General features: G+C 46.7%; 10 protein-coding genes across 10 annotated transcripts; 2 read left to right on the plus strand and 8 right to left on the minus strand.

Annotated features, from left to right (window-relative positions):
* Positions 1-1,844: 1,844 nt before the first annotated feature.
* On the minus strand, positions 1,845-3,863 carry F4822DRAFT_398018 (uncharacterized protein). The gene is made up of 4 exons (XM_051457655.1): positions 3,720-3,863; positions 3,077-3,637; positions 2,409-3,009; positions 1,845-2,355 (listed from the first exon to the last, which is right to left on the minus strand). Exons 1-4 carry the CDS (start codon positions 3,832-3,834, stop codon positions 1,911-1,913), a joined length of 1,722 nt encoding a protein of 573 aa, XP_051315120.1. The 5' UTR covers positions 3,835-3,863; the 3' UTR covers positions 1,845-1,910.
* Positions 3,864-4,124: 261 nt separating this feature from the next.
* On the minus strand, positions 4,125-5,611 carry F4822DRAFT_442714 (GroES-like protein; the record flags this gene model as incomplete). Its single annotated transcript, XM_051463020.1, has 2 exons — positions 5,017-5,611; positions 4,125-4,955 (listed from the first exon to the last, which is right to left on the minus strand). The coding sequence occupies exons 1-2, from the start codon at positions 5,392-5,394 to the stop codon at positions 4,125-4,127; spliced, it is 1,209 nt and encodes a 402-aa protein (XP_051315121.1). The 5' UTR covers positions 5,395-5,611.
* A 748-nt stretch (positions 5,612-6,359) lies between these two features.
* Positions 6,360-8,141, plus strand: F4822DRAFT_198186 (uncharacterized protein). Its single transcript, XM_051453671.1, has 2 exons — positions 6,360-7,734; positions 7,950-8,141. The coding sequence occupies exon 1, from the start codon at positions 6,435-6,437 to the stop codon at positions 7,584-7,586; it is 1,152 nt and encodes a 383-aa protein (XP_051315122.1). The 5' UTR covers positions 6,360-6,434; the 3' UTR covers positions 7,587-7,734; positions 7,950-8,141.
* F4822DRAFT_198197 (uncharacterized protein) lies at positions 7,680-8,667 on the minus strand. Its single transcript, XM_051453672.1, has one exon. It carries the CDS (start codon positions 8,415-8,417, stop codon positions 7,773-7,775), a length of 645 nt encoding a protein of 214 aa, XP_051315123.1. The 5' UTR covers positions 8,418-8,667; the 3' UTR covers positions 7,680-7,772.
* F4822DRAFT_198182 (uncharacterized protein) lies at positions 8,527-9,885 on the minus strand. The gene is made up of 2 exons (XM_051453670.1): positions 9,158-9,885; positions 8,527-9,103 (listed from the first exon to the last, which is right to left on the minus strand). The coding sequence occupies exons 1-2, from the start codon at positions 9,542-9,544 to the stop codon at positions 8,918-8,920; spliced, it is 573 nt and encodes a 190-aa protein (XP_051315124.1). The 5' UTR covers positions 9,545-9,885; the 3' UTR covers positions 8,527-8,917.
* A 1,003-nt stretch (positions 9,886-10,888) lies between these two features.
* Positions 10,889-12,298, minus strand: F4822DRAFT_198179 (uncharacterized protein). Its single transcript, XM_051453669.1, has 2 exons — positions 11,728-12,298; positions 10,889-11,669 (listed from the first exon to the last, which is right to left on the minus strand). Exons 1-2 carry the CDS (start codon positions 12,125-12,127, stop codon positions 10,981-10,983), a joined length of 1,089 nt encoding a protein of 362 aa, XP_051315125.1. The 5' UTR covers positions 12,128-12,298; the 3' UTR covers positions 10,889-10,980.
* Positions 12,299-12,471: 173 nt separating this feature from the next.
* On the minus strand, positions 12,472-14,725 carry F4822DRAFT_398037 (amino acid permease/ SLC12A domain-containing protein). Its single transcript, XM_051457656.1, has one exon. It carries the CDS (start codon positions 14,347-14,349, stop codon positions 12,781-12,783), a length of 1,569 nt encoding a protein of 522 aa, XP_051315126.1. The 5' UTR covers positions 14,350-14,725; the 3' UTR covers positions 12,472-12,780.
* Positions 14,726-15,201: 476 nt separating this feature from the next.
* Positions 15,202-18,451, minus strand: F4822DRAFT_398038 (DNA replication licensing factor mcm2). Its single transcript, XM_051457657.1, has 3 exons — positions 18,190-18,451; positions 15,793-18,133; positions 15,202-15,740 (listed from the first exon to the last, which is right to left on the minus strand). Exons 1-3 carry the CDS (start codon positions 18,192-18,194, stop codon positions 15,489-15,491), a joined length of 2,598 nt encoding a protein of 865 aa, XP_051315127.1. The 5' UTR covers positions 18,195-18,451; the 3' UTR covers positions 15,202-15,488.
* A 148-nt stretch (positions 18,452-18,599) lies between these two features.
* Positions 18,600-20,758, plus strand: F4822DRAFT_398039 (putative zinc finger in N-recognin-domain-containing protein). The gene is made up of 2 exons (XM_051457658.1): positions 18,600-19,031; positions 19,106-20,758. Exons 1-2 carry the CDS (start codon positions 18,849-18,851, stop codon positions 20,519-20,521), a joined length of 1,599 nt encoding a protein of 532 aa, XP_051315128.1. The 5' UTR covers positions 18,600-18,848; the 3' UTR covers positions 20,522-20,758.
* Positions 20,759-20,906: 148 nt separating this feature from the next.
* On the minus strand, positions 20,907-22,392 carry F4822DRAFT_198241 (NAD binding domain of 6-phosphogluconate dehydrogenase-domain-containing protein). The gene has a single exon (XM_051453676.1). The coding sequence runs from the start codon at positions 22,276-22,278 to the stop codon at positions 20,938-20,940; it is 1,341 nt and encodes a 446-aa protein (XP_051315129.1). The 5' UTR covers positions 22,279-22,392; the 3' UTR covers positions 20,907-20,937.
* Positions 22,393-22,665: the final 273 nt, after the last annotated feature.

Below are 22,665 nucleotides of genomic sequence, written 5' to 3' on the forward strand. Positions count from 1 at the left end.
GTACGTTCGACTTCCGTTGGAGTCGGTCAATAGTTCCCACTGAGTACTAAAGCACGCGTTTTCCACGGCACCGTGTTCCTTCTCCAGCATCATCGCAAGAGCTTTCTTTTGATGCCTTCCACAAACATTAACTAATGTACCGAGAAATAATATAAAAACTAACTCTTTGAGTGGTGTACATAACCGACCACTAGATTTGACTTCATACAAGATATTTGGGTCGTCGGCGGAATCAAATACTCGTAATAGTTGGCTCTTTGTACTGTCTCCTAATATGTCGTTTGTCGCTCCCGATTTTGATAAAGCACAGGAAGATACATTGTCGAGTCTTGGCATTTGCGCCCCAGGGCGAAGCAAATATTGAGGGTTGATGTATTCAAAACTATGATCATATTCAGTAGGATGCTGAAGATATAGTTCGTGGTCTTCTAGGTGCGTCCCGATACCGTCGAGGTCTGCACGTGTGCCATATAAGACAATGCGAACCTGCGCTACCTCCGATTTAAACGAGACACTTGGCTGCTTGGGCTTTTTCCCCTTACTCGGAGTAAATATTAGAGTAGCACTAAGAGTAACGGTGAATTTTTGAGTAAGGGAACTCAAAGCGAGAGACTTAATAAGACCGACATATTTCTTTGGATCGTCTGTGTAAAGCTTTATGTAGTCTCGGGAGAAACAGAGGTCAACTGGAATTCGCATATTGTCTTTGCCGTGCTCGAAGCGAGAGGATGCCTCCAAATGCACCTAAACACTTCATAAGTCATGAAAAAGGGTGGGAACTTCAAGGATCTCATAGCATACCTCACCAAAACAACACTCCAATGCATTCTCGCTCTCGGGGGTGTTTCTCGTCTGTGGTGTTATATTACTATTCTCGTCGGCGCGATAGTCGGGGTCTTCATCCAACAATCGAAGATCGTCAGCAGCCCATTTCCTGTATATTGAAGACCTTCTTGATTAAAACCCTCCTCTAGTGGGGTACTCCAGGTAGACACTGAGCCAGCAGCTTCTTGCTGAAGATCGGTATAGTTGGTACTCAGAAATGAAGCGCTAGGGCTCCAACCACCAGGTTGTGTATCGTTTAGCTGTGCGAGTGCTATTGGTTCGGGTATAAGCGGCACCAGTTGACTTTGGGCATCGAATACCTCTGTATCCTGTTTAAATGGCTCCGGGTGATAGATAGTCTCTTGGACGTATTGAGGTTGGGAGGTTATATTGACGGGCGTCTCCCATAACTCTTCTGGTTGTTCCGGAAATTGAATTGACGGGAGGTGCCCAAGTTCCGCGCCAGGATAGTCTAGTCGCCGTCTTTTAGGTGGATTTTCAGCCATTATTTGACGACTAGAGCCTCGTAGAGGACGATATGATACGATAAAGGCACCTCAAAAGCTCCTCCACCCAGATAATTCATCTATGGTAATTTACTTTCCCGAGGTGTTTTAGATAAGAAAATGCTTGAAATATTTTATGAGGATACGGAACAGAAAGTCTACTAGGTATTCTGTTGGTGTGTATATCATCAATTATGCCTTGCGTCCATAATTAGGTACCTAACCTAAGCCTTAGTTTCACAGCTGACAGAGGCTCTAGGTATAGCCCACGGTGGCTTATTGCTGTTTGAACTCACCAATTGAGCCAATCGTTTATGTACATGCCTGGGCTGTGTTGCATACCGTCTATCATACCACCAATTACAGCATCCGAGGTCTATATGAGTGTACCTAGGTATGTATGTACCATATTTACAGCTTCTATGAGCTTGATCATAGGAGTGTGAAGAGGCCTTCAAACAATCCCGTTGAGAACACTCACCAAAATAACGGTCTGGAAACACATAGGAATCCACTAATACGGGTATGTAGTATTACTAAGGACTCTATTCTGTTTTATTTAATCCCTTTTGGCTCCTACTATTGTAATTCTACATACCGCTGTGGCGCCGGGAGTTCCCATCGTCCCCCACTGCCAGGTACCTCGCACGGTCGGGTTTCCGGGTTATCCAGCTCATGTCGCACGTTATTAACTGCTTCCAGCTCTGGTTTCTGCCAATCATTTTCTGGAATTATTATTGGGTCCTTTTCGACTTTGGCACGTTTTCTTTTAAACCATACTAACATGCCAACTATCGCAGCAATTACAACTACGGCCGCGGCAATGGCAATGCCCGCAATGCCGCCTTGGGTTAATCCACCGACTTCATTACTAAGAACAGGTGTGGTAGTGGAGTCTGGGGTGTTCGATAACTTGGGATCTGAACTACTTGTGTCTCTGGGCATCGTCTGGCTGAATATGGTTTCTAGGTCTTGAGAATCCCAGCCGGTAGAGGGAGCCTTGAGAGTCGCGCCGCCAGAAGATCTACAGTGTATTAGTCGCCTCATCACATAGGATTCGGAATGGCGAATACTCACTTTCCGCCTATTATTGCCGTGACGGTGTCAGGTACTGAATACTGTCGGCTAGGATCGAAATTAGTCCGCCATGTATATGTCGAAGTGTCTAGCACTTTAAACGGCGGATAGGTCTTGTTGCACTCTTCGTTCAGATTGACGATACCACCCGTACCGAGTGATATCATACCCCCAGACACGATAAGTTGCGTTTCATTCCACACATCGCACTTAAGCCGATTTCGACCAGGCGAATCAGAACCTAGTAAGTCCGGGTTATTGGAATCGTCAACCTTGATCCAGCGAAAAGCAGGGATGCTCAACACATAAACGTCGTTAAAAGCGCGTCCGCGTAGTTGGTCCCAGCCCCCATGTATAGTCACCTGGAAGCTAGAATCGTCAGGCGCAGCCGAAACGCCAGCGCAGAATTCCGTACGAAGACTAGGGAGGTCGCCAGTGGCTTGCTGAAGGTACCATGTGTTCGAGAATATATCGTAAACGAAGATATCGCTGAAAGGTCGCCTATCCCAGTCCCATGCAGCGAACTCGGTACCGCGATAGGCTGTCTGGTATCCACCGAAGGCGAGAAGCACGCCCGATTGACCTTTTCGTAGATATACCACTACTTCCGAGTTAGCATGTTCGCTTCGAGAGGCTCTTCATGCAATAGAAGAGTGGCTATTACGTACTAGCACCCTTGAGGATATCCGGACCCTGGATACCAGCCGTAGCAGTCTCAAAGCTCCATTGTGGCGTATCCGAATTGAAAGATTGGAACTTGACGGTACCATTGTGTGTGCCATTATATGCCATAGTCCAACCGCCGGTGTAAAAAGACATACCGGAACTGGTGTCGCTGGCATGAACACCCTCGCTGTTATTACCGAACGAGATCTTCCCACCTTGGATTTGGACCAATTTCCATGTGTCGTCTGTCGTGTTAAAAGACCACAGCGCATTATTCACACCATCGGCTTCAGGCCCGACCATTCCAGCATAGGCATATAGAGATGTCCGATCATAAAAGAAGGTACCAGCAGAACCACCACTGACAGGGCTCTTACCGCCGGTGAGAGCATCACTCGGTAGGTCAGATGAACCAAGTAAAGACATGTCAATAGGCCCCGAAACATCTATCTCGTTATTAAGGCTGAGCCAATAAAGTGACGATGTATTATGAAGCGTCTTTCCATCGTCGTCGAAGGTGTAATTACCACTTGAAAAGAATAAACGGTCACCAACAATGGCAGCTGTCGTCGAAGACGTTTCCTGATATCAGTCCATGTACAGCCCTAAGAAAACGGGTTATAGGAAGATCGTGATCCGACTTACATCTCTGATCTACAATACTACAAATGGAACGAGCGTAGCAGATTCGGACTAAGTAAAAACTGATAAAGTAACAAAACAGACGGATGGTCACATATGACCTAAAATGGTGAGCCATGGCTTCAGGTACCCCTCCAAAGACTAGAGGGAGGGGGAAGACCCAATGTGAGACAAAATGGAATTAATTGGTAAATAAATATAAAAAGCAAGATTCATCACCGTAGGGCGGCTACCAGGATTAGGCGCCCGGTACATGTGGCCTGCATTCAGCTGAGATGTAACGACCCCTGAATGTAACGCATTAATATTATCTAAAAGGGGCATCCTTAGGATATATACTTCTAGACGGATACATGTAGATATTACCATGCATTAAAGCAAGTTTATACAGATAATTAAATGCGCTTCTCACATCCGGACCACCAGTTTCTTGCCCTTCAAGTTTCCTCTCTTTAACATCTCCAAACCCCCTTGAACTGAGTGTAAGCCTCCATCTATCAGGTGTAACTCAGGTAAAACGATTTTTCCCTCCTCTAACAGCTTTCCAAGCTCTTCAGTATAACGGACGTTGCTCTTATCAAGGACGAATTGCTTCATTTCGACAGTATGTACCACAACATTGTCCGGTACTATTTGAGAGCTTGACATCATGGCTAATGGTGCAAAAGCCACGGGCTCCTCTTTCGAAACGGAATTTAATGCCAAAGCTGCCGTATTAGGCCCCACTAAGTCGATTGCCCGCGTAATCCTACCGCTAGTTACGGATTGGATCTCGGCTACTACTTGCTCATCTGTCTTCCCGTCCCGCACAACAACGTGACTCGCACCTAACCGCTCCGACAACGCTCTCGTCTCGGTTGAGTTGACTGTTATCACTTTAATCCCACTCAAATTCGCAATTTGTGTAGCGAATTGCCCTGTTACGGTAGAGCCACCCCATATTAGAAGCCATTGTTCTTCAGCGTCGTCTGTGGCAGACTCCGGGTTTGGTACGCCTAGCCATTTCCATAACGTCATAGATGCTGTTAATGCTGCAACTCCCAGACTTGCAGCAGCCTCAAAAGGGACTCTCGATGGGACATGCAGGACCGTATGTGATGGTACGACGACGTATTCCTGGAAGCAGCCAGCCCGAACATCCTTATAGTACGTGCTTGTCCACACTGTGTCACCTTCTTTAAATGTTGTAACACCCGACCCAACTTGAGCTACTACTCCGGACATTTCGCGGCCGGTAACCTAGAAAGTTCTGTGAGTCTTGTCCTACATTCCTACATTGGGTATAAGTGTCAAGACGTACCCAAGGAAAGTCCGGCAAACAGAAGTTATAATCCACGGATTTCCAGTCAATGGGATTTAGGCCGACATAATGGCTCCGAATCATAATCTCATCGTCTCCGACCGTTGGCATAGGAAAGTCATGTCGAATCTCGTATTCGCCTTTGCGAGCGACGACGAGGGCCTTTTGTACCCTGGGCTCCGATAATTCGGCGACCGAAACATTGGCTGAGTCGTCCGTTGTTGTTGTCGGTGTCGAACCTTTATGTATGCCCTGTATTACCTTCGAGTATGATCTCTCACTTGATCCCGATTTTGTTCTTATCCTCCTCAAGATTGTACGAACTGTTTTCCATGAGTTCCTGCTAACAATGGTGTGCCTAGGCCGTACCTCCTCCATGGTAACCACAGTGTTAAATTTACTATACTAGAATTCTTTGTCTCGGGTTTCCGGCGTTTCGGGATATCACTTCTATCGTGTCAATGGAAGGAGTATGACTTTGCTATGTTGATGGTGTATCTATTGATCTACGAAGGTTGTAAATGTTTTACGTCTCCTTAAAACCCCCAAGATATCGGATTCAACGGTCTGTTTGCTAATCTAGCTAGAAAACGATGATAAATCAATGGCATCCCGATATGGACCAATGTGATGAATTTGTTGTCGCACGCCATCAGCACGCCATCGACTAGGGTAACCTGCTTACATATGTTCATCGCTGGGGATCTGTCGGTCGGAGTATAACGCCTTTCCGATTCGGCCTTGTGAGGGTTTTACGATAAAAGGGTAGCTTGGATGCTGCATGAGTGTTATAATGCCAATAGCAGTTACTGATTCGAAACTAATCTCCGAATCCGATGCCGTGGACTTGCCTCGGATGGCGATGATTACTCAACTACCATTCCTCTCGCTGGCTTTAGAGCGTAGGAAGAAAGTACATCAACCAATGATATGGACACAGGGCATCCCCTTTCTTCTCTTTTGTCTTATTGTTTTTTTTTTTTTTTCTATTTTAATCAGATCCAGATTCGAATCTTGATGGAATAAGAAATGTAACCCCCATATTATAGCCAAGCCCATCCCACTTTCATTTTATTAATGATCGTTTTAATATTAGAATCGTCTATTATAAATTGTTACAGACGGTCAGGAAATGGAGTGAATAGTGTTGAGTCTCCTAACAATTAACAATGTAGGTGTTGATGAAGGAAATATGAAATTATATGTACCTTTCATAATGGGGATGTGTGGGATTATGAAAAAGAGTATAAACTTATGAAATTGTATCGGATTATACAATATCGTCATAATAAGATATACATGCTTATCGATAAGTACATCAAACGTCGGCGACTTTTAAACTCGAAATAAAATAAAAATCAATTATAAATGCTCTCACCCATCTACAATAAATTAATAAGACCAAGTTACATCTAACTATGACGACATTTCTGACTCCTGAAGAGCTTGAGTCACCGAACCATGGTCCGAAGGAATCAGTCAAGTATCGTACATCTTGTGATCGTTGTCAAAACATCAAACTCCGATGCAGCCAGGAGAAACCAGCGTGCAAGCGATGTGCCAAAAAGGGTCTTCGGTGCATCTATAGCCCTCTGAGGCGTATGGGTAGACCTAGAAAAGCAGGTCAGGCCGCTCCAATAATTGCCGGATTGGATGAGAATTCTGTAACATCTGAGACTTCCGCTTCTATCACCCAAAGCAGTAATCTCAGCGATAGCCGCCAGGAACGTGCCCATACCAACCTCTCGGATACTTTATCCCAGCCTACAGACTATGTTTCACCGGCTGACGGCAGAAGCGGTCAGCAACGCCACGTTTTGGAGCCTTGGTCCTCGGAGACAAATTTAAGGAATACTCATAAATTTGTCAGCGAGTCTATTACTGGGGGTGTCTCGAATTCCACGGATTGTTATACGGCGATCATAACGCGAACAGCCAAATTAGAACAGTCTTTAATTGACGCGCCACGTCCACCACCCATTGATCTTGTACTAGAAGCAGAACGCGACCTCAGGACGCTAATGCAATGCGTTTCCACCTGTAACGGCCACGAATATAATGGGCGGCAATGTCTTGTCTCCGATAGGCCAGTCCTCCTCAGCCTTTCCCTATTAACTGAACGTATCGTCACCATGCTTGAAGAGACATTCCGTTTTGCTGCCGCTACGGCCAATACAGAAAACGGATCAATCCAAGATCCATGCCGGGATTTGGTTTCAACCGTAGCTACTCGTCGCATAGAACGTGCTTTTCGTGGCTTGCTTGATCAACCGTGCGTATTTCCTATCCCGGCGGGAAATTTAGACCTACGGGTTGGTAATTATGTAGTAGACAAGCCAGTCAAGGCACGGGCGATAAAGGGCATCTTGCAAGTACGAATGCGAAAACTCCTAAGGACGCTGGAAGATATGAAAACTATACCACGGGCTGAAGATAGGAGAGATTCTCTTATCGGCCCGTTGAACTGGGGCAATAGTGCTTCAGTGATAGAAGACGCTGCCCAGCGCATAGTACAGGACTTGATCAGGCGGATGGAGGCCTTGGAAGGCGGAATGGCATTAATGAGATAACTCATGTTACCGTGCTGCACAGGGATCGAGCGATGGACCAATAATATAAGAACGGCCCGTCACCGATTCCTCGATTTGCAGGTTTGAAGTAGTACAATATCTGCAGTATCACACGAGATGCCCCCAGCAATTCATGGTTCTTCCCGGAGTAAGTCTAGGTAAGTACTTGAATTTTTATTAACACATTCATATCGGTTTACTGACTTTCCCTAACAGGCGAAACGACCATCCGATAAGCTCTTTGATTTCTTTGTCTTGCAGCGGACACTGAACCGCATTCGAGGCTTCATCCGGGTTGTGTCGATAAGTCTCCTCTTCAAGATCCTGGAGCATAGCGCCGAGCCTGATAATGGAATGTCTCAGAGCTTCCCGGCTAACTATGGCAACTTCTTCTTCATCGTCAAGTTCAAGTTCGCCGATGGATATCGATGTCGCACTGTGACTCGGCGTTTCGTCATGGTACGGTATGTTCCGGGTCGCACCACCATCAACGCCCTGCCGTGTGCCCAATTCTGCAGTACCTCTAGTTTCCGATGGTTTTCTTTTTAGTACATCATCAACGGCCTTTTCGTATAGCGACATGACGCGACTAATAGCATCAGCCATGATGCGAAAAGCCAAAGGCCCAAGATGAGCTTCGGAACTGGCGCATCCATTCAGATATTCCCAATGTTGCACAAGTTTCCGCCCGAGCGAAAGTACATCACCTAGCGGCATAGTCGGTGCGGAAGATGAATTCAAGGACCGGAAAGGTCCTTCCACTTCACTACCAATGCGGATTGTCGCAGCCCAGCAGCCACAATGCCAACCTCCTCCTTGAGATACTGACATCGCGAGGTTTTTATTCGCTCGATTGAAGCCTACACTTGTTTTTTATTTGAGTAGTTTCAGCTGGTCAATTTATCAGGATTCTCATTGTGACATTGGTTTTATGGACGGAAGAGGAACCAACACTTAGGTCAACTAACTTGGATTTCCGGTTCTCATTTCGCTGGTCACTCCACCACAATAGCCAATCTGATTGGCTAAAAAGGCAGGGATGTCTTCCCTTACAATTACAAGACTGCAGCTTAACTCTGCGGCATGTTAGTCCGGGCCTTGGATGTAAGCAGGTATGTACCAAATATCCCCATCCTTTGAAAAGACAATACCTAACAGGCATTCCGTCCCAGTTAACTTCGCACATCCTCACACAGTCTGAAAAACGGAACCATCATGAGGAATTGCTTCATCGTCCTGGCCTTGCCATCGATACCTTGGGTCAATAGTAGAACTCTTAAATATGACAACTTGCCAATGACTTTATGGAGCATCGCCGAGTAGAATAATCATCATACATATGAGTTGGCTTCTTCGGGAGTCCAGCTAGTAATCCAAGCGACGGCAAATATCAGAAGCCACATTCCATACCACGAAATGAGGAAACCAAGCGACGACATCCCATTGAAAATACCAGTTAAGATGCCAATATGTATCAAGGCAGCAAGTAGAAGGAAAATATCAAACTGCAATCGACCCTATCGAAGCACTTAGTACGTAATGGTCGACTCGACTAAACAGGTAATACTCACGACACCAATTCCAAACACTTTCCTGGTGCCTGTAGCTTCTCCGATACGCGCAAGACACCATGCGACAAAGATGAAACCGAGAACAGCGAGGATACTACCGATGACCATTCCAATTATGGCGCCGCTATACGCCCTAAAGAAGAGACCTAGAATGGAGAGCGCGGTGCGAACACCGAGTATTGTGATCATACAAATTCGACGCGCCAGGACTGATATATCCGATGTGTTTAAACTGTAGGCTTCCCAACTAAAGTGCCAACAACCACGAAAGCCGGGACAGTTCCGTTCTCTCCAGGATGTTGGTTGAGGGCGCGGTGGTAGTTCCTGGGGAAAGACTTGAGGGCGAGGTGCCATTGGCGCATCGACTTCAATAGTTTGTGGGGCCATAATATAATTGTGAGGCTCAATATGCTATAAGATTTACCCTTTAGAAGATTTTCGCCTAGTAATTACTGGCATGCGAGGCGAGATAGATGACTGTCGAAAGAGAATGGCGGCGGGAAATCCAAGGGCCGGGCTCGAGTTGGAAAATTCTCTAGTTGAATAAGCCTCTTCCTGAAGCCAAGGCAGAAACGCAAGAAATGGGTCGATTGTTTGTTTTATAATTTTATAGGCCAAGATAAGTAACATTTGAAGGATCTGATACCGGCCAGCACAGCCTCAGCTTTCTCTATTGCGGGCTATCCAGGGGTGTGTCTCTTCATCGGTTTTTGGCATGATCCCAACCGAGAAATCGCTACAGGTTACCTATCTTGTTCATCAACACTCTCAACAAGGCATATTATATTAACTGGGGAAGAAATAAACGTCGCTCGTACCATCAGATCCGGCCCCCACCTCCACCATCCTACCAATATCTAGATGTGTTCTATGTATCTATAGGTAACAGCCCTACATAGCTATTAATAGACCTAATCGGTGAGACAGAATTAAGACCTTTCTAACATATCGGGGACCTAAGTAGACTATATTAAACGGTATATATATAATAAATATTTAATAGCGAAGAAAGATATCTATAGATCTTCCCGAGTATATATAGTCTTAGGTAATTTTATATAAGACAACTGATGACTTCGATCAAATGCCAAGAGAACAGCTTTAAGCGACCTGAAATTATAGCCACCGTGCTGTCACATTTCACCTTTCTACCCCTTCATATCCAACCAACTCGATTGGCTACATCATCCGACGGTCCAACATTGAATGCATGTTGCTATAGGGCTAACTACATATGAAGTCGTAGGACTCAATACACCGCATAACAGTATTAGGGCCTTTTAATGCCTATCTTGGGATTCGATCAGCCTAGGTTCCACCTGGGGTAGCTACCTAGCTACATAATCTAGCTACGCGCTCCATGTGTAAACTGATAAATGTTTGCTTGAGGAGCTAATCATCACCATATGCTGTTTGGTATTGAAGACATATTCTCAATATGTGCTATATGGCAATACACCACAATGGCGGTCCCTATTTTTGACCCCGTCGTAATTGATTCTACGCGTGGCGGAAGAAAAATTCCAATATTAGGTAGACTCAATATGGCAGTGCGCAAACATGAAGTCCTTCATTATTTCTCCTATATGTTGAAGGTGACTCGCAGTAGTCTGGCTTCGCAAAGCGATTGGACCTGCTGATATCCTCAAGGCTGTAGTCAATAAGTATATGGCCTCTTTTTGAGACCATTATCGAATAGATAATAGCTTCCATATGATGTCAAACCCGTTTCCATTGGGGGTATCCTTGGATTGAACCAGCCTTAACACCATGCCATGCCCTAGTGAATATCGTAATAAATTAACATTAACCACCTAACTGGTTTACGCTCCTGTGCTTCCTGTACTTCCCGTACTACTCGGCCTTGGTGGGGGTACTGGCATTATTCCGGTCACACCACTATCCCTATCCATAGCTACGCCGCCCATTATACTCGCTGCGATAGAATGAGGCTCTCCCCCTTCTCCTTCTGAATCCTCGCTCTGACTGCTTGTACTACCAACGCCCGCAAGGCTTTGTTCAGCAAATTTGCGCTCTACCTCCTTCAATCTCTCCTTTTCTATAGGGTCGACGAGGTCATCATCATCGCTCCAATATCCACCCTCGGTCTCGCTAACTTCGGGCATAGCCATGCGCTTCCAGAAACGGAGCTCTTGCCTCCTAGCCTTCTCTAGGACACGATTATCCCATCGCTCCTCGTTCTCGTCATATTTCTTGCGAAATTCTCGTAACATTTGGTTGGCACGACCGGCATGCTCCTGCATCTCCCAGATCTGTTCACGTAGGCGCGAATTCTCGGCGCGGGCCTCGGCTAATTGTGATCGGTAGGAACGATGCCAGGCAGAGACGTCGGCGATGTGCTTTTGCTTATAGGCGTGGAATTGGGAGAGGATAGTGGAGAGGACTCGGGCGTAGTTTGTGAGGAGTGAGAAGTTGGAATCGCGAGAAAGTTTGGCTCGGTCGAGGGATTCTGTTAGGATAGATACAAGGGCGTCAAGATTTGGTTCTTGAGCTACACCAGTATAATTAGTATCAAACGTGCCATGGGGATATATATGTCTAGAACTTACCAAATATTTCATCAGCAGCTTCTGAGAGTACTTGGTCATTGGTTAGACCACGCTCCCGGGCTCGATTACGGACTCTACCAAGTCCCGAGACAATATCTTCGGTTACACGTCTGTTCTCGGCTAGTTGTCGCGATAGCTCCTCGACCATACCATAGATAATGTTGAGCTCGGCCTGGTGGCCCGCAGGCGTGGGACCGACAGGCATCGCACCGGCGCCAGCTCCAGACCCATTACCCTGCATGCCGCTGGCCAAGTAGATTTGCTGTACCAGCTGTTGTGGTATCGGTTGCGGTGGCTGTTGTGGTAATTGTCTTTGTTGTGATACTGGGTTTGGCTGTTGGGAGTTATCGAGAGGATGAGGATGAGGATGTACAGGTTGATGAGAAGGAGGAAAGTTCATGATTGGAGAAAGGGAAGTGGAAAAGATAATGGAGGTAAGGTACCAGTTGACCCGTTCTATCTAAAAAAAGTGCCTTAGCTACCTAAGGTTAGTACGTTCGTGGAGGGTAGGCGTGTATCCATTTAGGTGGTAACGACCGTCAACAATTGTACACTAAATCGTGAGACCAGGCCTATCTTTGGAAGGTTCTCAGTGGGTTTGTTTGGCTTGGCGCCACTACTTATCGATTAAAATGACATCCATTACCTACAAGCCTTAACCTTGTGTTACCGCTCGCTGTGTTACTAGGAAACCTAAAAAGGTACCCCTCTCAGCACATCCATGTACTTTCCATCTACAGCTCGCAGCATACGATATTCCTACATCTTTTTTTATTCAATCTTCAATTTCCATCGCCATCTTGTTATTTGTTTAATAGTACAATCTTCATTATTACCCTGACCTTATCAATCTGTCATTCGCTCTACTTGATATTCAACATTATAAAAGACCTCAAATGGTAAAAAATAACTCTTATATCTTTAACAATGCAAACGGAAATACTCATCTTGCCCGACAACGCCAGCTTATCCATCATTCGTACGCACGCTTCTGTAGGTGCCACCGTTCATAAACACTCATCATCATCATCCGTCCATCCCATCCGTCTCATCCTATGCACTGGTACTCGCAACTCCGGTGCTGCTGACCTCAATGCTCCCAATGGTTTCGGCACCACTCTCAATATCGTCACTTCCACGTAGGGCTACAGTTGACTCCTCCATTTTGACCTTAAGATCAATTTGATCCAGGGGAATCAAAAGTGCGCTTCGTTTGACTACCGTGTATCCCAACCAGAAAACGAAAACAACAATAATTCCCAGAATACTTGCGAGAACATGAGGCGGTTGAGGAAGTGGGCTCCGCACCGTCGCAATAATCTGGGCGGCAAGGCCAAAGAGGAAGATCGCGATAGCGATCACACTTCCCACAATTCCAGGAGGCGATTTCCACTTGAGCACCTCGCCCTCATTTAATCCCTTCGCACGCAAAGCCAGTCGTAGTCGAATGTGACAGACGCAGATCGAAGTCCAAGTGAAATAGTTGGACCCGGCTGCTAAGGCTAAAAGCCAATCGAACACGCGGTCGCCATGTTTCGCTATTTTGACAAGCGACAGCAGTGAGACGAGAAACACAAGCGCCAGCGCCCAAATCGGGTGACCCCATTTAATCTTCGCAAATACTGGGGGACCCATTCCTCTAGCCGAGATAGCCTGGAGAGCTCGCGACGACGCAAAGACGCTGGCGCTCGCCATCGAGAAAATGGCCACGATGATAATGCCATTAAAAACGCTGGCAAGGACTGGGAGCCCAGCTGTGGTCATCGCGGCAACGAACGGACTGATTCCACCAGACTGTATTCTCTCGGTAAGGGGCACCTCAAGCACGAACCCAAGCATGAGTATAGGAAGCAAGTACAGCCACACGATCCGTACTGGAACGATATTGCAAGCCAATGGCATCACTTTCCGAGGATCCTCACATTCAGCCGCGGTAAGTCCTAGCATTTCAGTGCCCCCATATGCCATACCCGCAGCCATGAAAACGTAAAGAAATCCAACTATGCCATTTTTGAAAGCGCCCTTCTTCCATATATTGATACCGAGCTCTGATGCGGGGCGGTGGTCGGCCGGGACGCCCTTGCAAAGAATAACTATGGCAGCAATGATGAAGCCCGAAAGTACAACTATCTTGCATACAGCGAAGAAGTTCTCCGCCTCTGCATACCATTTCGCGCCAAAGGCGTTGACGAGGATTAGAGCACCGATGAAGCCTAATAAAAAGCCGTATGTTGGTGTAGTCGTGTCCCAATATCTCACGCAAAGCAGCATGACAACCAGCTCGAAAACGACGATGAGAACGAAGTTGATAACGTAATTCCATCCCATCGCGAAACCCCAGGCCGGTGAGATAAAGCGGACCGAATATTCGTAGAAGGAGCCATTAACTGGGAACGCAACCGAGAGTTCACCAAGAGCGCACATGGTGATCCATACAGCGAATCCCACGACGGCGAAGGATACAAGTAGTGATCCTGGTCCGCCTACTGCTAGGCTGGAATAGGTAGCAAGCAACACGCCAGCCCCGATCGAACTACTTAGGGCCATAAAGATGAACTGGCGTGTTGTGATGACCTTTTGGAGCGACGTGTTAGTCGCCTCGGCTGGACCGGTAGTATCCATATTATGAAGTATTGGCGTGTTGATATTCGGGTAACTCTTGGTTATGAGTAGTAGAGCTGCCAAGTCCCGAGATAGCTGGATTCGAGTGTCGGTCGAAGATGATTCGGAAGGAAATAGATTCCGATAGCTATAATGTTGAGATATAACTTATGTGTTTTTGTTCACCCAAGTTTAGGATAAGTTGTATTGCCAGAGGACAAGAGAAGATGGAATAGAAGTAAGCAACAGTTCGACTTATATACTGCCATCATGGATCGTATTCTCATATTTAAAGGCGTGTTTATCATGTTCCCGAGAGATAAGCATCTAAGATTTGAAGTTTAAACACATTTTCACAAAACTTTAGATAGTGACATAGACATTAGGAAAGGGGAAGGCTCGTTGAATAGTCGAAAGGTTGGAAACAACTACCAAACTTACGTCGATAGACCCCTAACAATTTAACTCCATGATAATGTTTGATATAGTTTAAAGGAAGCTGCTGCTAGCTTAAAGCTTAGATACCTACCCGAGTTATCATTAATTGTCCGAGGGTTATTATAGGGACGGTTCGAGTAACTTAAAAGGGGTCACTCCTTGAAGATGTCGACAGAAGATGAGTGAGCTCGTGACCCGTCCCGTGGGAGAACAAGACGTTAATCCTTAGGCAGACAACCAAATATAAGACTCTAACTGCAAATTTGATATTTAAGCTATACACAATATATTAAACTTAACCGAATAATTCACGAGGTCCTACCGCGTACTATCGCATGCATAAATAGACGGTGATGGTCACCCAAATCATTAGCGTGCCCCGATCCAGACGAAACCACGAGGGACTAGCAGTCAATACCTGTTAAATAACTACAGTTGGATCATTAATAAAGTATTATTTCTATATTCTCGAACTTCTAATACCAATTCATCTCAGATGTAGGATGTAACTTTCGTTGAGACTGGTAACAATCCCGATAAACGCCGTAGGATACTCAACCAAATCCCCCAGGCCGTATAACCATATCACTATCAACATCATCAATATCATCAAAGAGGGCCGGTACCCTTGCTTAATGTCATACTCTCAATACCCGAAGACCCCCTCCTTCGTAAAATGTGATTACACTCCGCACTAAAAGTAGCAAACATCGTAATCGGGACTATACTGCGACAGCAGCAGTTCTTCGCTGAGGCTGCGCGCCTCTTCGAGTGCTGTTAGCCCCGGGTCTTGCTAAAGTATACTTGGCAAATGCTCGCGCAAGAGCCTTCTTGCAGCTGACTTTCTGGCTACCAATAAAACTGTCGACAGTAACCGCGATCGCGCGGTCGATGTCCTGAGCCGAACAATACTCCGACAATCGCATTCGGCAGAATGCCTCAGATATTCGGATGATAGCTTCCAAGTGACGTACCTAGGGAATAAATTAATAACAAACTTTACATAGATTGGATAGAATAACTTACGGTAATGGGGTAGGCACCAGTAGCAAGCGATTCTCGTCGCATATCTGCGAAGAGTCGCGCAACCTTGTCTTCATCCATATGCAATAGCTTCGGCTGGCAATGCTCTCGTGCATATAGAATATACTTGCGCAATAATTCTTGGGAGATTTCACCTTCCTTCTTCTGTGTTTGGGTTTCTTGTGCTACCTCAGATTCAGGCTCAACCTCCATAGAACTTTCGGCTGGCTGGGTGGATGGATGGCTGCGACTATGGGAGCCAACGATGAAACGAGCTAGGCGTTCATCTTCAGAAGGGTCTACAGTATCTCGTACAACGCATAGGATGTCAAAACGAGACAGGATAGGCTCGGTCAATTCGACATTAGACGAGAATGGTATCGTGGAATTGTAGCGGCCGCCAATGGGGTTGGCTGCTGCAATGATACCGCATCGAGCTTGTAAGGTGGTTACGATGCCTGCTTTTGAAATAGAAATTGTCTGCTGTTCCATAGCTTCGTGGATAGACGTTCTATCTTGGTCGTTCATCTTATCGAATTCATCGATTAGACACGTGCCCTTGTCTGCAAGCACCAGGGCGCCACCCTCCAGAGTCCATTCACTAGTCAAGGGGTCTCGGCGGACACTAGCCGTAAGACCGACAGCGGACGCTCCCTGACCAGTGGCAAAGACAGCACGGTGCGCTGTTTTTTCTACATACTTCAGCACCTGGGATTTGGCTGTACCTGGGTCGCCAAGCAGCAAGACATTGATATCTCCTCGCACATGATGGGCGCCCTTTGTTGTTTTCGCCACACCACCAAACAGAGACAAGGCAATAGCAGTCTTGATGTCGGTGTGTCCGTAGATACTTGGTGCTATCGAGCTAATTATCTTATCAACGACTTGGGGATCGCGGGATAATTTACGAATCTCATGCTCATCTTCTTCAGTGAGTCTGAATCCGGCAAGTTGGTCATGGGCCTTGACCACATTGTTCGCTTCGAGAATGGTCGCAAAAACGGGGAAGCCATTACGATTGTTCAGTTGGGCATCATAGTTATTTCTATAAATACCAGTGACCTCAATTTCTTCGCCGGGCTTTGCTTTGTCGATCAAATCCCAAAGGAGGATGACCTCTCGGTGTCTAGGTAGACGACCGGCAGGGACCGTTCCGGGTGACTCTTGGAGTGTCAGTTTTTGGTAATTACGGTAAACTGTCTTCTCCGAGTTTAGGGTGAATGGCCCACGAGACTGGCAGTTCTGGCAGAACGAAATTTTGACCTCAACATTGGACTCCTGTTGGAAAGGCCCCAATGTTACACCGCATTTAGTGCAATCGAACTTGACGTATTTAAGTTGGGGGAAGACACCAGTTCGTCGTGTAACAACGCCGCTCACTCTTACAAGACAGTTGAGATGTGACTGTCTCAGCTGGCGGAGAGTGTAATGGACGGGTAGGTCGAAAATACGAACGTGGATATCGGAGTGAATACGTTCGTAATCGGGATAATGGAGAAGCACGACTTCCATGGCTACATCGTCAAAGAGCTTAAGCATCTCAGCGGGGGCGTTTGCGAGGAAGTAAGCCAAAATAGCCTTAGACGAGGATAAATGGTCATAAGAAACCTCGAGTGTTTCGGCGTTGATCTCACCCAAGGTTCGTATACGGTTTCCGTAAACTGATGAACCGCTCTCGTCGGTATATTCTGTCAAGAAGGCCTTAAATTCTCGCTTAATTGTGCGCTGCACCGATGGTTGCGATACCCATTCGGTCAAACTCGAGGCCTTCACATCTTGTAATGCTTCGAGTGAGAGTTCTTCGTCCATAATATCCTGGTCCATCTCGTCATCTGGGTCCTCATCGTAGTGATGACGACGGCGACGAGGTTGAGCGGTAAGATCAATATCGCCATCTTCATCCTCATCTTGAAGGAATGCTTGCGGCATCCGGCGTCTACGAGCAACTTCTCTATCTCGGCGATTGAGTTGAGCTTCTAGTCGGCGCCTATCGCCAAGGTTCATCTCGTCGAATTCGCCCTCGTCGTCAATATCAATCCCTTCATATCCATCGTTGTCGTCTTTTTCTCTGTAATCTCGCTCGAAACCTTCACGAAAGAGGTCCACATCGTCCTCGGCCATCTCATCCAGATCGTCCAAGTCATCTTGGATCTCGGGCTCTTCTTCGATGTCGTCATCGTCGTCGTCACCGCCATGTGCGATGTTGAAGGCGGGCGGAGACGAGGGCATAGGGCTGGAAGCGGCAACAGAAGAGGAGGCATCGCCGCCTGTGCGCGAGCGTTTACGACTCGCACGAGGAGTGGCACCGCGGTTAGCGGAATCCATGTTCATGCGCAAAGGCGAACTACCAAAAAAAGCAAGTTAGGAAAACTCAAGATACCCGGATCAGAATAGGCTTACCTCATTGTGAATGAATTATGTATTCCTCGTAATTTGGTACAGAGATATGGTATTATGAATTGGTCATGTGGGTAGGGGAGAGTGAAAGTGATGGTGGGACTCGAATTCAAAATTGAAAAAGAGAAAGGGGGTCCCAAGGTGGATTGTGGGGTTGGACGGACTTGGGCGCGCGACGAAACGAATTGGCAGCAAGCAAGGAAGGCCTATCCTAGAATTCGCGAATTACATGTAACGCGTCCTTACGCGTAAGGGTCGTGTAAAGTGGCACTAGACCTCTTTAGGGTTTACTATATGTACAGTGGAAGTAACTCCGTAAATGTACCCCGATATTTATGCACATCGGCATAAAAAGTACCTTTTATCTAAGTACATCTTCGAATGCCGTGTTACGGTAACACATATTTTAATAACTCCGAATACACAGTGTCAATCAATTTGACTTTAGGAGAGCACCTACTGTGACATCATACCTATCAATTTTAACGGGTACTAAGAAGTCGCGGCGCATTTCCTATCATCTTCAATATTAGCTTTGAGCTTAAACGGCATTTCGCCCAATCGTCTCTTCTCCAAATACATGTAGTTCAATTTTAATCTGTTATCCTATTCCTTTCTTTTATTTTATTCGCGTATCAATACCATCACCCTCTATTTTTACAATGACCGCAGATCCACCATCAGTTCCAAGCACCTCGCAGGAGGTACCTGAGGCCAGTGATGGTAATACCTCACAGCCTCAAGCCCAGAGCAGTTCACAACAATCCGAAGACTCGCAAACTGCCGCCGACTTTATTAGAGATCAGCTACAGTTAGAGGCCGATGCCCGTGAAGCTCTTCCATACGTACGTTTTTTTTTTTTTTCTTTTCTTTTTCTAATCCTGTTATATTACTACCTACTAACAGTCGGCGGCACCAGAGCATCGAGAACTGCACCAAGCCACTTGGATCATTGCGACAAAATGTTTTCGCCTGTCTAACATGCACCCCGCCACCCACGAACCCATCCGATCCATACAATCCCGCCGGCGTGTGTTATTCATGCTCCGTTCAATGCCACGGCGAACATGAATTGGTCGAGATTTTCCAGAAGCGCAACTTCACTTGCGACTGCGGCACGACGCGATTCGCCCCCGAACAACAGTGTACCCTTCGGATCAATCCTAAGACCAACACGAAAGGTGGCGTCCACTCCGAACAACCCGATCCCAACAAGTATAATCAGAACTTTCGTAACCGCTTTTGTTCGTGTTCCATAGATTACAAGCCGTACGAGCAAAAGGGTACTATGTTCCAATGCTTAGGTCTTGGTACACACGAAACCGGTGGCTGCGGTGAGGATTGGTACCACCCTGGATGTCTTGTTGGTCTGGGCCCCAAGTGGTACGAAAAACAGGCCAAGCAGGTCCCTAACAGCAACGGCAACAACAACGACGGAACACTTCCTACTATTTCTGAGGACGCGCCACCACAGAATGATGCAGATCAACTAGCTGGCGATAATCAAGAAGCAGGAGAGGATGATGATGCGCCTTTGCCAGATGGGTTCCCTGCTGAGGAGGCGTTCGACCACTTCATCTGCTACAAGTGTGTCGAAGCATACCCATGGATTAAGAGATACGCTGGTACTCCCGGTTTCTTGCCAGCAGTATTCTTCCAGAAAGGCGACAAGACCACAACGACGTCTAAGAAACGCAAGCTAGACGACGACGAGCCGAGTGAGAACAACGAACGCAACAAACGCGCCAAGAGTGAGTCCGAAGGGACAGAAGTCATTCTACCCATTGAAACAAGCGATGCGACCCCTGAGGTTAAGAACGAAACCGAGAAGACAGTCAAGGAGGAAGACCAGAAGATTGATGAAGCCCAATCTACGGAAACGTGCAAACTAACATCGTTGCCCCCTCCATCAATTGGCCAGTTCTCTTTGTTCGCGACATCGGACTTCCGCCATCACTTTTGCCGATGCGCCTCGTGCTTCCCAGAACTCCAAGTCCATCCACAACTCCTCGAGGAAGAGGAGGCCTATGAACCTCCTCTTTCGGATTCGGCGTCCGATCATGGTTCGACTAATGGTAGCGGCTCACTGTATGATCGTGGCGAGTCTGCTTTGAAGAATGTGGACCGCGTTCGCGCGATAGAGGGTGTCATGGCGTACAACCATCTTAAAGAGCGTCTCAAGCCTTTCTTCCAGCAATTCGCTGAGAGTGGTAAGGCGATCGGTGCCGAAGACATCAAGGAATACTTCGCAAAACTTAGAGGCGACGAGCAAGCCATTAAAGACGCAGGCGATGCCGCGAAAGAAGATCATAGGCAAGAACAAAGTGGGTACTAAGTGGTTAAAAGTAGAAGTCCGACGGTTAGGTTTTCTGCAAGGGTAGGAAGGTGTATTGTATTCTCACAGGCGTTCATTCGGAGTTGACGGGTAACTAATATCACAGGTTTCATATTTAGTCATAGTCGAATTCATACCTACATGGTTTCCGCGGATATCTTAGCCTCCCCCCCCTTCTTATTTCGTGATTCTTCGCCAGTCGTTTGGATAGAGACATGCTTCTTAACTTGGCCTGGTTTTATTTATGTGTAAGTCTCTTTTCTATATTTACACATGCCCGAGTCCGTGTGGTGATTCCCTTGGGCAAATCAGTCTATCCACCTCATTACTACTAAATCCGGTGCATTAGCTGAATTTATTTCTATATACATTCAGTCGAGCCATATCCTTAATACTGTTCGGTACTATTGTCAAGTTTATAAACCCCATACCTTAGCGACGGCGGCTCTCGAGACATTGCCAGCAGTTTCCGGAGCAAGCTGTAAAGCGAGCTGCGCCAGAGTGAACGCTTGGGTGGCAAGATACACGGGCGCCTTAACTCGCTGAGCTTCTTCAATAGCCTCTTGGAGTTGCTGTACGAGCTCCTTGAAGCTTTCTCCATCCCCTGTCGAGAGCTGCTCTCCGCGAGCGAGCTTGATAATCTCCGGACCAACCGTTTGAAACATTGTACTTCCTCCGGCTGCATTTATGCATAAATCAAATACCTGATCTAGATCCAAATTACATTTCGCTGCGAAAGCGATAGTCTCCGCAGCTGAACAGAGATATATGCCTTTCAGGAGGCCGACAACGAGGGCTAGTTTCGACTGATCGTCTTCGGCTAATCCTTTCACTGGACCTATCTTTCCCTTTCCTTCTATATACAGCCTAATCAGGCTACTGTCGTCATCAGGGCCGTATCCACGGCCGAGAGCAGAGAAGTATACCTGTTCCGCCGTACTCGTCATAGGTGTGGGAAATCCAAAACGCCTCGCTTCTGAGGTAATGATACCCGTATCTTTCAAAATAATGGTCAATGCGCTAGCAACAGGCTTGTACTCGGGATCGAGCATTCTTGGAAGTCTGTTCTCAAACATCCATGCCCACCCTTCTGACTTTAAGATCTCCTGACTCGCAAAATGGGGATGGAGACCGAGATGAGTTGCGAAACCTAGACCTTCGCTTGCAGCGAGGATCTGGTTGGCTGCAAGTACTTGGTGGCACATTTTCATGTTGCTTCCGGCACCGATTCCACCCTTGACGATGTACAGCTTGTACGGATCAGACATCTCTTGTAAGAGGAATCGGCCTTTCTCAATTGCGTCATCCGAGCCACCAGCCATGATAGATAGAGTACCGTCAGCGGCTCTTGCGGCACCCCCGGAGACAGGAGCATCGATTAATCGAATATCGCCACGTCCTAATTCAGCGAGTTGCTTCTCTAGACCTTGGACATATGCGCACGGTACGGTTGAGCAAAGCAAGAGAGCAGCTCCTTTAGGAAGTGCCCCGAGCGCCGGATCGTTTCCTTCGATAAGGACAGCCTGAGCTTGCTGCGCCGTTGCCACCATACATATGCAGTAATCCGTACCCTTCACAGCTTCGGCAGGCGTATCAGCAATGTTACCTCCGGCCGCTTGGAATTTCTCCAGCGTAGGCTTCCAAACATCAAATCCAGTCACTTTATATCCGTTCTTGATCAAGTTGGTGGCCATACCGAAACCCATGGCACCAAGGCCGATGAAAGAAACTTCCGGCTTTGCTCCCGCCATCTTCATTACTTAAAGCCAAGATCAAAATTTGCTCTTATACCGTATACCACAGGTAAGAAATAGTACTATACGCAAGTAAAAATATGCTTATTAGACACCCCTTAAGATATTGTTTCTAGTTCGACGTCTTCCACCCAACCGACGATTTGAGAACAAGTGATTAAGTAAGCTACTACTATACCTCCAGCAACGGCTGAAGTCTAGGCTGTCCGAATCTTGGAACTTTGCCGGAGATGGAGGCGGGGAGACATCATTTCATTCAGCCTTTACTTACCTTACTCCACCTACTTCGTCTCATGATAGTATTTAGTAGTTATACCGAGATCGCTCGGTTGATAATGGTACCGACCTATGTACTTCCAACTTTTACTCTCCTTTGCTCCTCCGGGTCGT

The sequence above is a fragment of the Hypoxylon trugodes genome (genome assembly GCF_022578975.1).
Source record: "Hypoxylon trugodes strain CBS 135444 unplaced genomic scaffold F4822scaffold_4, whole genome shotgun sequence".
Classification (NCBI taxonomy): domain Eukaryota; kingdom Fungi; phylum Ascomycota; class Sordariomycetes; order Xylariales; family Hypoxylaceae; genus Hypoxylon; species Hypoxylon trugodes.